This window comes from Pseudophryne corroboree, chromosome 3, assembly GCF_028390025.1.
Source record: "Pseudophryne corroboree isolate aPseCor3 chromosome 3, aPseCor3.hap2, whole genome shotgun sequence".
NCBI lineage: Eukaryota > Metazoa > Chordata > Amphibia > Anura > Myobatrachidae > Pseudophryne > Pseudophryne corroboree.
In genome coordinates this window covers 803263894-803276285 of record NC_086446.1, presented here as the reverse complement: position 1 = coordinate 803276285, position 12392 = coordinate 803263894, and the positions used below count along the sequence as shown (strand labels likewise).

General features: G+C 47.2%; 1 protein-coding gene across 1 annotated transcript in view; it reads right to left on the bottom strand.

The window, feature by feature from the left end:
* Positions 1-9918: 9918 nt before the first annotated feature.
* The window catches only part of LOC135057447 (pancreatic triacylglycerol lipase-like), a 35491-nt gene continuing 33017 nt past the window's right edge, over positions 9919-12392 (bottom strand). Inside the window, exon 12 of the mRNA XM_063963339.1 lies at positions 9919-9982. Within this exon, the coding sequence (XP_063819409.1) occupies positions 9919-9982 (64 nt within the window). The remainder of the gene's footprint in view (positions 9983-12392) is intronic.

The window sequence follows — 12392 nt, the reverse complement described above, 5'->3', positions numbered from 1 at the left end:
GAGGACGAGTCCTCAATTCTGCCCTATCCATCTTATGACCACTTTCCACGTGAGATATTTTAATTCCACAGTCTTAAGTGGTTCGAACCAATGTGATTTCAGGAATGCCAAAACCACATTGAGATCCCAAGGTGCCACTGGGGGCACAAAAGGAGGCTGAATATGCAGAACTCCTTTGACAAAAGTCTGAACTTCAGGCAGTGAAGCCAGTTCTTTCTGGAAGAAAATCGACAGAGCCGAAATCTGGACCTTGATGGACCCCAATTTGAGGCCCAACGTCACCCCTGCTTGCAGGAAGTGTTGGAATCGACCCAGTTGAAATTCCTCCTTCGGGGCCTTCATGGCCTCACACCAAGCAACATATTTCCGCCAAATGCGGTAATAATGTTTTGCGGTGAGTGACATCCTTCCTGGCTTTGATCAGGGTAGGGATGACTTCCTCCGGAATACCCTTTTCCTTTAGGATCCGGTGTTCAACCGCCATGCCGTCAAACGCAGCCGCGGTAAGTCTTGGAACAGACAGGGTCCCTGCTGCAGCAGGTCTTGTCTGAGCGGCAGAGGCCAAAGGTCCTCTGCCCGCATCTCTTGAAGTTCCGGGTACCAAGCTCTTCTTGGCCAATCCGGAACCACGAGTATGGTTTTCACTCCTCGCATTCTTATTATTCTCAGTACCCTGGGTATGAGAGGTAGAGGAGGAAACACATAAACCGACTGGTACACCCACGGTGTCACTAGAGCGTCCACAGCAATCGCCTGAGGGTCCCTTGACCTGGCGCAATATCTTTTCAACTTTTTGTTGAGGCGGGACGCCATCATGTCCACCCGTGGTCATTCCCAACGGTTTACCCGCATTTGGAAAACTTCTGGAAGAAGTCCCCATTCTCCCGGGTGTAGGTCGCCCATCGGAGAATCCTTGTGGCTTCTGCCATCGCCATCCTGCTTCTTGTGCCGCCCTGTCTGTTTACATGGGCGACCGCCGTGATGTTGTCTGATTGGATCAGTACCGGCTGGTTCTGAAGCAGGGGCCTTGCTTGGCTTAGGGCATTGTAAATGGCCCTTAGCTCCAGAATAATTATGTGAAGCGAAATCTCCTTGGAAATTTCTTCCCTGTGTGACTGCACTCCAGCCCCGAAGGCTGGCCTCCGTGGTCACCAGGACCCAGTCCTGTATTCCGAATCTGCGGCCCTCTAGTAGATGAGCCCTCTGCAGCCACCACAGCAGCGACACCCTGTTTCTTGCCGACAGGGTTATCCGCTGTTGTATCTGTAGATGGGACCCGGACCATTTGTCCCACAGGTCCCACTGGAACATCCTTGCGTGGAACCTTCCGAATGGAATTATGCTTCGTACGAAGCTACCATTTTTTTTCAGGACTCGTGTGCTTCCACTGGAAGAAACACTCTTTTCTGGTCTGTGTCCAGAATCATTCCCAGGAACAGAAGACGTGTCGTCGGGACCAGCTGTGACTTTGGAATATTGAGAATCCAGTCGTGCTGTTGTAGCACTTCCCGAGAGAGTGCTACCCCCACTACCAACTGTTCTTTGGACCTCGCCTTTATCAGGAGATCGTCCAAGTACGGGATAATAAAAACTTCCTTCTTGCGAAGGAGTATCATCATTTCGGCCATTACCTTGGTAAAGACCTTCGGTGCCGTGGACAACTCCAACGGCAGCGTCTGGAACTGATAGTGACAGTCCTGTACCACACATCTGAGGTACTCCTGGTGAGGAGGGTAAATGGGGACATGCAGGTACGCATCCTTGATGTCCAGGGAGACCCTGTAATCCCCCTCGTCCAGGCTCGTAATAACCGCCCTGAGCGATTTCATCTCGAACTTGAATCTTCTGATATAAAAGTTCAAGTATTTTAATTTTAAGATGGGTCTCACCGAACCGTTCTGTTTCGGTACCACAACCATTGTGGAATAGTAACCCCTTCCTTGCTGAAGGAGGGGCACCTTGACAATCACTTGTTGTGATTATAGTGTTGAATAGCCACTAACACCGCCTCCATGGCAGAGGGAGGTGCCGGTAAGGCAGATTTTAGGAAACGGCAGGGGGAAGAACGTCTCGAACTCCAGCCTGTACCCCTGAGATACTACTTGAAGGACCCAGGGATCCATGTGAGAGAGCACACTGGGCGCTGAAATTTCTGAGACGGGCCCCCACCGTACCCGGGTCCGCCTGAGCAGCCCCAGCGTTATGCTGTGGACTTACCGGACGCAGGGAGGACTTCTGCTCTTGGGAACTAGCTGTGTGCTGCAGCTTTTTCCTCTACCTTTGCCTCTCGGCAGAAAGGATGAGCCTCTAGCCCTCTTGCTTTTCTGGGGCCGAAAGGACTGTACTTGATGATACGGTGCTTTCTTTTGTTGTGGGGTAGCCTGTGGCAAAAAAGTCGATTTCCCAGCAGTAGCTGTGGAAACGAGGTCTGAAAGACCATCCCCCAACAGTTTTACCCCCTTATAGGGCAAAACTTCCATGTGCCGATTCGAGTCGGCATCGCCTGACCATTGCCGAGTCCATAACCCCCGTCTGGCGGCAATGGACCTAGCGCTTATTTTTTATGCCAGCCGGCAAATATCCCTCTGTGCATCACGCATGTATAAGACCACGTCTTTTATATGCTCTATTGTCAGCAAAATATTGTCCCTATCCATAGTAATTTTCCGACAGGGAATCTGACCACGCAGCGGGAGCACTGCACATCCATGCCGAAGCAATGGCTGGTCGCAATATAATGCCCGAGTGTGTGACTATATCTTTTAGGGTAACCCCCTGCTTTTTATCAGCAGGTTCCTTCAGGGCGGCCGTATCCGGAGACGGTAGTGCCACCTTTTCTGATAAGCGTGTAAGCCAGTGGTTTCCAAACTTTTGTGAATCACGGCGCCCTAGAATATCAGAATTTTTTTCACGGCACCCCTAGGCCAAAAAATTCTCATTGAGAAATTTAGAAAGAAATATTACATTAAGTAGATTGCGTTTATATGTCATCCTTAGGGTCAGTTGTGTGGTGAGGGACAAGATTTGCTTCTGTTTGACCACATATTTATGATTGGCAGCCACCAGCACTGGTTTTGCCTATTATATTGACCATGAGTAATTTGAATTGGTCCTGGACCACCAACCCAGGGCACCCCTGCAAGTGTCCGAGGCACCCCAGGGAGCCACGGCACACAGTTTGGGAACCTCTGGTGTAAGCGCTGTATCTACCCTATGGGGTGTTTCCCAACGTGACCTATCCTCTGGCGGGAAAGGGTACGCTGCCAATTACCGTTTAGAAATTATCAATTTCTTACCGGGGGAAGACCACGCTTCCTCACACACCTCATTTAATTTCTCAGATGCAGGAAAAACTACTGGTAGTTTTCTCTCACCAAACATAATACCCTTTTATGTGGTACCTGGGGTATTATCATAAATGTGTAATACATTTTTCATTGCCTCAATCATGTAACGGGTGGACCTATTTGGAGGGTACACTAGTCTCATCGTCGTCGACACTGGAGTCGGTATCCGTGTCGACATCTGTTTCTGCCATCTGAGGTAGCGGGCGTTTTTAGAGCCCCCCATGACATTTGAGACGCTGGAACAGGCACAAGCTGAGTAGCCGGCTGTTCTGTGTCGTCGACCTTTTGTGTAAGGAGTTGACACTTTCACGTAATCCTTCTATAAGTCCAACCACACCGGTGTCGATCCCGCAGGGGGTGACATCACATTTAAAGGCATTCGCTCCGCCTCCACATCATTATCCTCCTCATACATGTCGACACAGCCGTACCGACACACAGCACACAAACAGGGAATGCTCTGACAGAGGACAGGACCCCACAAAGCCCTTTGGGGAGACAGAGGGAGAGTATGCCAGCACACACCAGGGCGCTATATATCACAGGGATATCACATATAAGAGTGTTTTCCCTTATAGCTGCCTATATATATTGTATACTGCACCTAAATTGTGCCCCCCCTCTCTTTTTAACCCTTTCTGTAGTGTATTGACTGCAGGGGAGAGCCAGGGAGCTTCCCTCCAACGGAGCTGTGAGGGAAAAATGGCGCCAGTGTGCTGAAGGAGATAGCTCCGCCCCTTTTTCGCGGACTTTCTCCCGCATTTTTATGGATTCTGGCAGGGGTTAAAAAGCACCTACATAGCCTCTGGGGCTATATATGGTGCCAGTTTGCCAGCCAAGGTGTCAGTATTGCTGCTCAGGGCGCCCCCCCCCCCAGCGCCCTGCACCCATCAGTGACCGAAGTGTGTGGTGTGCATGAGGAGCAATGGCGCACAGCTGCAGTGCTGTGCGCTACCTTGGAGAAGACCGAAGTCTTCAGCCGCCGATTTTCCGGACCACCTTCTTGCTTCTGGCTCTGTAAGGGGGACGGCGGCGCGGCTCCGGGAACGGACGACGAGGTCGGGTCCTGTGTTCGATCCCTCTGGAGCTAATGGTGTCCAGTAGCCTAAGAAGCCCAAGCTACCACCACTTAGGTAGGTTCGCTTCTTCTCCCCTTAGTCCCTCGATGCAGTGAGCCTGTTGCCAGCAGGTCTCACTGAAAATAAAAAACCTAACAAACACTTTCTTCCTAGGAGCTCAGGAGAGCCCCTAGTGTGCATCCAGCTCAGCCGGGCACAGAAATCTAACTGAGGCTTGGAGGAGGGTCATAGGGGGAGGAGCCAGTGCACACCAGATAGTCCTAAATCTTTCTTTAGATGTTCCCAGTCTCCTGCGGAGCCGTCTATTGCCCATGGTCCTTACGGAGTCCCCAGCATCCACTAGGACGTCAGAGAAAGGAGTAATACTGCACCTTTGTGTAGCACAGGCTGTAATAGGAGTAACACTGCACCTTTGTGTAGCACAGGCTGTAATAGGAGTAACACTGCACCTTTGTGTAGCACAGGCTGTAATAGGAGTAACACTGCACCTTTGTGTAGCAAAGGATGTAATAGGAGTAATACTGCACCTTTGTGTAGCATAGGATGTAATAGGAGTAATACTGCACCTTTGTGTAGCATAGGCTGTAATAGGAGTAACACTGCACCTTTGTGTAGCACAGGCTGTAATAGGAGTAATACTGCACCTTTGTGTAGCATAGGCTGTAATAGGAGTAATACTGCACCTTTGTGTAGCACAGGCTGTAATAGGAGTAATACTGCACCTTTGTGTAGCACATGCTGTAATAGGAGTAATACTGCACCTTTGTGTGGCACAGGATGTAATAGGAGTAATACTGCACCTTTGTGTAGCACAGGATGTAATAGGAGTAATACTGCACCTTTGTGTGGCACAGGATGTAATAGGGCACAGGCTGTAATAGGAGTAATACTGCACCTTTGTGTAGCACATGCTGTAATAGGAGTAATACTGCACCTTTGTGTAGCACATGCTGTAATAGGAGTAATACTGCACCTTTGTGTAGCATAGGATGTAATAGGAGCAATACTGCACCTTTGTGTAGCATAGGATGTAATAGGAGTAATACTCACCTTTGTGTAGCACAGGCTGTAATAGGAGTAATACTGCACCTTTGTGTAGCACAGGCTGTAATAGGAGTAACACTGCACCTTTGTGTAGCACAGGCTGTAATAGAAGTAACACTGCACCTGTGTGTAGCACAGGCTGTAATAGGAGTAACACTGCACCTTTGTGTAGCATAGGATGTAATAGGAGTAATACTGCACCTTTGTGTGGCACAGGATGTAATAGGAGTAATACTGCACCTTTGTGTAGCATAGGATGTAATAGGAGTAATACTGCACCTTTGTGTAGCACAGGCTGTAATAGGAGTAAAACTGCACCTTTGTGTAGCACAGGCTGTAATAGGAGTAATACTGCACCTTTGTGTATCACATGCTGTAATAGGAGTAATACTGCACCTTTGTGTAGCACAGGATGTAATAGGAGTAACACTGCACCTTTGTGTAGCATAGGATGTAATAGGAGTAATACTGCACCTTTGTGTAGCACAGGCTGTAATAGGAGTAATACTGCACCTTTGTGTAGCACATGCTGTAATAGGAGTAATACTGCACCTTTGTGTAGCATAGGATGTAATAGGAGTAATACTGCACCTTTGTGTAGCATAGGATGTAATAGGAGTAATACTGCACCTTTGTGTAGCATAGGATGTAATAGGAGTAATACTGCACCTTTGTGTAGCACAGGCTGTAATAGGAGTAATACTGCACCTTTGTGTAGCACAGGCTGTAATAGGAGTAATACTCACCTTTGCGTAGCACAGGCTGTAATAGGAGTAACACTGCACCTTTGTGTAGCACAGGCTGTAATAGGAGTAATACTGCACCTTTGTGTAGCATAGGCTGTAATAGAAGTAACACTGCACCTTTGTGTAGCACAGGCTGTAATAGGAGTAACACTGCACCTTTGTGTAGCACAGGCTGTAATAGGAGTAACACTGCACCTTTGTGTAGCACAGGCTGTAATAGGAGTAATACTGCACCTATGTGTAGCACAGGCTGTAATAGGAGTAACATTGCACCTTTGTGTAGCACAGGCTGTAATAGGAGTAACACTGCACCTTTGTGTAGCATAGGATGTAATAGGAGTAATACTGCACCTTTGTGTGGCACAGGATGTAATAGGAGTAATACTGCACCTTTGTGTAGCACAGGCTGTAATAGGAGTAATACTGCACCTTTGTGTAGCATAGGATGTAATAGGAGTAATACTGCACCTTTGTGTGGCACAGGATGTAATAGGAGTAATACTGCACCTTTGTGTATCACAGGCTGTAATAGGAGTAATACTGCACCTTTGTGTAGCATAGGATGTAATAGGAGTAATACTGCACCTTTGTGTAGCACAGACTGCAATAGGAGTAACACTGCACCTTTGTGTAGCACAGGCTGTAATAGGAGTAATACTGCACCTTTGTGTAGCACAGGCTGTAATAGGAGTAACACTGCACCTTTGTGTAGCACAGGCTGTAATAGGAGTAATACTGCACCTTTGTGTAGCACAGGCTGTAATAGGAGTAACACTGCACCTTTGTGTAGCACAGGCTGTAATAGGAGTAATACTGCACCTTTGTGTAGCATAGGATGTAATAGGAGTAATACTGCACCTTTGTGTAGCACAGGATGTAATAGGAGTAATACTGCACCTTTGTGTAGCATAGGATGTAATAGGAGTAATACTGCACCTTTGTGTAGCATAGGATGTAATAGGAGTAATACTGCACCTTTGTGTAGCACAGGATGTAATAGGAGTAATACTGCACCTTTGTGTAGCACAGGCTGTAATAGGAGTAATACTGCACCTTTGTATAGCATAGGATGTAATAGGAGTAATACTCACCTTTGTGTAGCACAGGCTGTAATAGGAGTAACACTGCACCTTTGTGTAGCACAGGCTGTAATAGGAGTAATACTGCACCTTTGTGTAGCACAGGCTGTAATAGGAGTAACACTGCACCTGAGTAATACTGCACCTATGTGTAGCACAGGCTGTAATATGAGTAATACTGCACCTTTGTGTAGCACAGGCTGTAATAGGAGTAATACTGCACCTTTGTGTAGCACAGGCTGTAATAGGAGTAATACTGCACCTTTGTGTAGCACAGGATGTAATAGGAGTAATACTGCACCTTTGTGTAGCACAGGCTGTAATAGGAGTAACACTGCACCTTTGTGTAGCACAGGCTGTAATAGGAGTAACACTGCACCTTTGTGTAGCACAGGCTGTAATAGGAGTAACACTGCACCTTTGTGTAGCACAGGATGTAATAGGAGTAATATTGCACCTTTGTGTAGCACAGGCTGTAATAGGAGTAACACTGCACCTTTGTGTAGCACAAGCTGTAATAGGAGTAACACTGCACCTTTGTGTAGCACAGGCTGTAATAGGAGTAACACTGCACCTTTGTGTAGCACAGGCTGTAATAGGAGTAATACTGCACCTTTGTGTAGCACAGGATGTAATAGGAGTAACACTGCACCTTTGTGTAGCACAGGCTGTAATAGGAGTAACACTGCACCTTTGTGTAGCACAGGATGTAATAGGAGTAATACTGCACCTTTGTGTAGCACAGGATGTAATAGGAGTAATACTGCACCTTTGTGTAGCACAGGATGTAATAGGAGTAACACTGCACCTTTGTGTAGCACATGCTGTAATAGGAGTAACACTGCACCTTTGTGTAGCACAGGATGTAATAGGAGTAACACTGCACCTTTGTGTAGCACATGCTGTAATAGGAGTAACACTGCACCTTTGTGTAGCACAGGCTGTAATAGGAGTAACACTGCACCTTTGTGTAGCACAGGATGTAATAGGAGTAATATTGCACCTTTGTGTAGCACAGGCTGTAATAGGAGTAACACTGCACCTTTGTGTAGCACAAGCTGTAATAGGAGTAACACTGCACCTTTGTGTAGCACAGGCTGTAATAGGAGTAACACTGCACCTTTGTGTAGCACAGGCTGTAATAGGAGTAATACTGCACCTTTGTGTAGCACAGGCTGTAATAGGAGTAACACTGCACCTTTGTGTAGCACAGGCTGTAATAGGAGTAACACTGCACCTTTGTGTAGCACAGGATGTAATAGGAGTAATACTGCACCTTTGTGTAGCACAGGATGTAATAGGAGTAATACTGCACCTTTGTGTAGCACAGGATGTAATAGGAGTAACACTGCACCTTTGTGTAGCACATGCTGTAATAGGAGTAACACTGCACCTTTGTGTAGCACAGGATGTAATAGGAGTAACACTGCACCTTTGTGTAGCACATGCTGTAATAGGAGTAACACTGCACCTTTGTGTAGCACAGGATGTAATAGGAGTAATACTGCACCTTTGTGTAGCACAGGATGTATTAGGAATAACACTGCACCTTTGTGTAGCACAGGCTGTAATAGGAGTAACACTGCACCTTTGTGTAGCACAGGATGTAATAGGAGTAACACTGCACCTTTGTGTAGCACAGGCTGTAATAGGAGTAATACTGCACCTTTGTGTAGCACAGGCTGTAATAGGAGTAACACTGCACCTTTGTGTAGCACAGGCTGTAATAGGAGTAACACTGCACCTTTGTGTAGCACAGGCTGTAATAGGAGTAACACTGCACCTTTGTGTAGCACAGGATGTAATAGGAGTAATACTGCACCTTTGTGTAGCACAGGGTGTATTAGGAATAACACTGCACCTTTGTGTAGCACAGGCTGTAATAGGAGTAACACTGCACCTTTGTGTAGCACAGGATGTAATAGGAGTAACACTGCACCTTTGTGTAGCACAGGCTGTAATAGGAGTAAAACTGCACCTTTGTGTAGCACAGGATGTATTAGGAATAACACTGCACCTTTGTGTAGCACAGGCTGTAATAGGAGTAATACTGCACCTTTGTGTGGCACAGGATGTAATAGGAGTAACACTGCACCTTTGTGTAGCACAGGCTGTAATAGGACTAATACTGCACCTTTGTGTGGCACAGGATGTAATAGGAGTAATACTGCACCTTTGTGTGGCACAGGCTGTAATAGGAGTAACACTGCACCTTTGTGTAGCAGAGGATGTAATAGGAGTAACACTGCACCTTTGTGTAGCACATGCTGTAATAGGAGTAATACTGCACCTTTGTGTGGCACAGGATGTAATAGGAGTAATACTGCACCTTTGTGTGGCACAGGCTGTAATAGGAGTAACACTGCACCTTTGTGTAGCACAGGATGTAATAGGAGTAACACTGCACCTTTGTGTGGCACAGGCTGTAATAGGAGTAACACTGCACCTTTGTGTAGCACAGGCTGTAATAGGAGTAATACTGCACCTTTGTGTAGCACATGCTGTAATAGGAGTAATACTGCACCTTTGTGTAGCACAGGATGTAATAGGAGTAATACTGCTCAGATAGTGTTTGCATAACAGATCTTTATTCAATAAACAATAACAAATCAAATTCACATTTTTAACAAGAGTTAAGGGTCTGGAGAACCTTTTCTCTTACAGTTCCGCTGCCGCAGAATCTATTCCTGGGGAAAACAAGAAAACCAATCGTTATGAGTGTTCTAGTGAACGAGTAACGTGGATTATGTCATGTACGTGGCTCACACCCAGCGGCCCCAGTGAGCCACGCACAGCTCAGTACCCAGAGAGTAAAGTGTCAGCTGCCCTCAGATCCTGAGGATAAAGAGAACGGGAGAGGGCGGGTGTAAAGCCATGGTGGCTGTGGGTAAGGGCATGTGTGGCCCCAATGGACTGACTCCACGCTATTACAAGACATTTGGGACAGAACGTGGCCCTTTCTGAGTTCCTAAACATCATGTTGGAGGGAACTTCTTTCAATAAGGCAGCTATTCCGGCCGGCACTGTGCTGATCCCGCAGCCAGGACATGGCAAATACGCCGGCACTGTGCTGATCCCGCAGCCAGGACATGGCAAATACGCCGGCACTGTGCTGATCCCGCAGCCAGGACATGGCAAATACGCCGGCACTGTGCTGATCCCGCAGCCAGGACATGGCAAATATGCCGGCACTGTGCTGATCCCGCAGCCAGGACATGGCAAATACGCCGGCACTGTGCTGATCCCGCAGCCAGGACATGGCAAATATGCCGGCACTGTGCTGATCCCGCAGCCAGGACATGGCAAATATGCCGGCACTGTGCTGATCCCGCAGCCAGGACATGGCAAATATGCCGGCACTGTGCTGATCCCGCAGCCAGGACATGGCAAATATGCCGGCACTGTGCTGATCCCGCAGCCAGGACATGGCAAATATGCCGGCACTGTGCTGATCCCGCAGACAGGACATGGCAAATAGTTGTGTGTTTTTTCAAATGACAACAATTTAAGGGTATATGTAAAACTAAACTATATACTCATTTCCACTTTAACTCAGAGAAAATCTGTTGCAGTCCCCGAGGAGCCTCATGAACTGGCGTCGGAGGTGGACCTGGGAGACATGACAACTGGGAAGAAATAAGGTGTACATATACAGGGCCATGGGGAGCTCGGCTGGGCCTAGTAATACGTTGACTGGTGGTTATGAAGGTGAGTGCGGCCTCACGGTGGGGCTATGAAGGGCTCAGGATAGGTAAGCCTTTGGGGCAAGGGCAGTGTCAGACTGGGGTGTGAAGGCCCACCAGGAGAATGCAGTGGTAGAAGCCTGTGCTTAGGGGTGTGGCTAGTCTCCAGAGGGGGTGTGGCCAGCCACCATAGAGGCTTGGCTTGCCAATAGATAGTGCATGGTTGGGCCTCTTGATAAATATATATATAGTATATACTGCTGCTCCATGCATGATAATGTACCAGAATAATAACAGCAATGCACTGTAGATGATATACCATAGTCCTGTGCAGTATAAGGTAACATATGTATAATGTATACTACAAGTGCACAGTCTGGAACCTGATCCCTATAGGAGGTGAGCCCTCAGGCAGTGGAGTCCACCGGGGGTGTCCCCGTACCCCTGGGGGCCAGTCTGGGCCAGGATAACAGAGCAGCAGAGTGCTATGTACTGCAAGTCCCAGCACAGGGCAGTGATCATTATACAGCATATGATAGAGTGCAGGGCAGTGATCATTATACAGTATAAGATAGAGTGCAGGGCAGGGGTCATTATACAGTATATGATAGAGTGCAGGGCAGGGGTCATTATACAGTATAAGATAGAGTGAAGGGCAGGGGTCATTATACAGTATAAGATAGAGTGCAGGGCAGGGGTCATTATACAGTATAAGATAGAGTGCAGGGCAGTGATCATTATACAGTATAAGATAGAGTGCAGGGCAGTGATCATTATACAGTATAAGATAGAGTGCAGGGCAGTGATCATTATACAGTATAAGAAAGAGTGCAGGGCAGTGATCATTATACAGTATAAGATAGAGTGCAGGGCAGGGGTCATTAACTCATTATACAGTATAAGATAGAGTGCAGGGCAGGGGTCATTATACAGTATAAGATAGAGTGCAGGGCAGTGGTCATTATACAGTATAAGATAGAGTGCAGGGCAGGGGTCATTATACAGTATAAGATAGAGTGCAGGGCAGGGGTCATTATACAGTATAAGATAGAGTGCAGGGCAGGGGTCATTATACAGTATAAGATAGAGTGCAGGGCAGGGGTCATTATACAGTATAAGATAGAGTGCAGGGCAGGGGTCATTATACAGTATAAGATAGAGTGCAGGGCAGGGGTCATTATACAGTATATGATAGAGTGCAGGGCAGTGATCATTATACAGTATAAGATAGAGTGCAGGGCAGGGGTCATTATACAGTATATGATAGAGTGCAGGGCAGTGATCATTATACAGTATAAGATAGAGTGCAGGGCAGGGGTCATTATACAGTATATGATAGAGTGCAGGGCAGGGGTCATTATACAGTATAAGATAGAGTGCAGGGCAGGGGTCATTATACAGTATAAGATAGAGT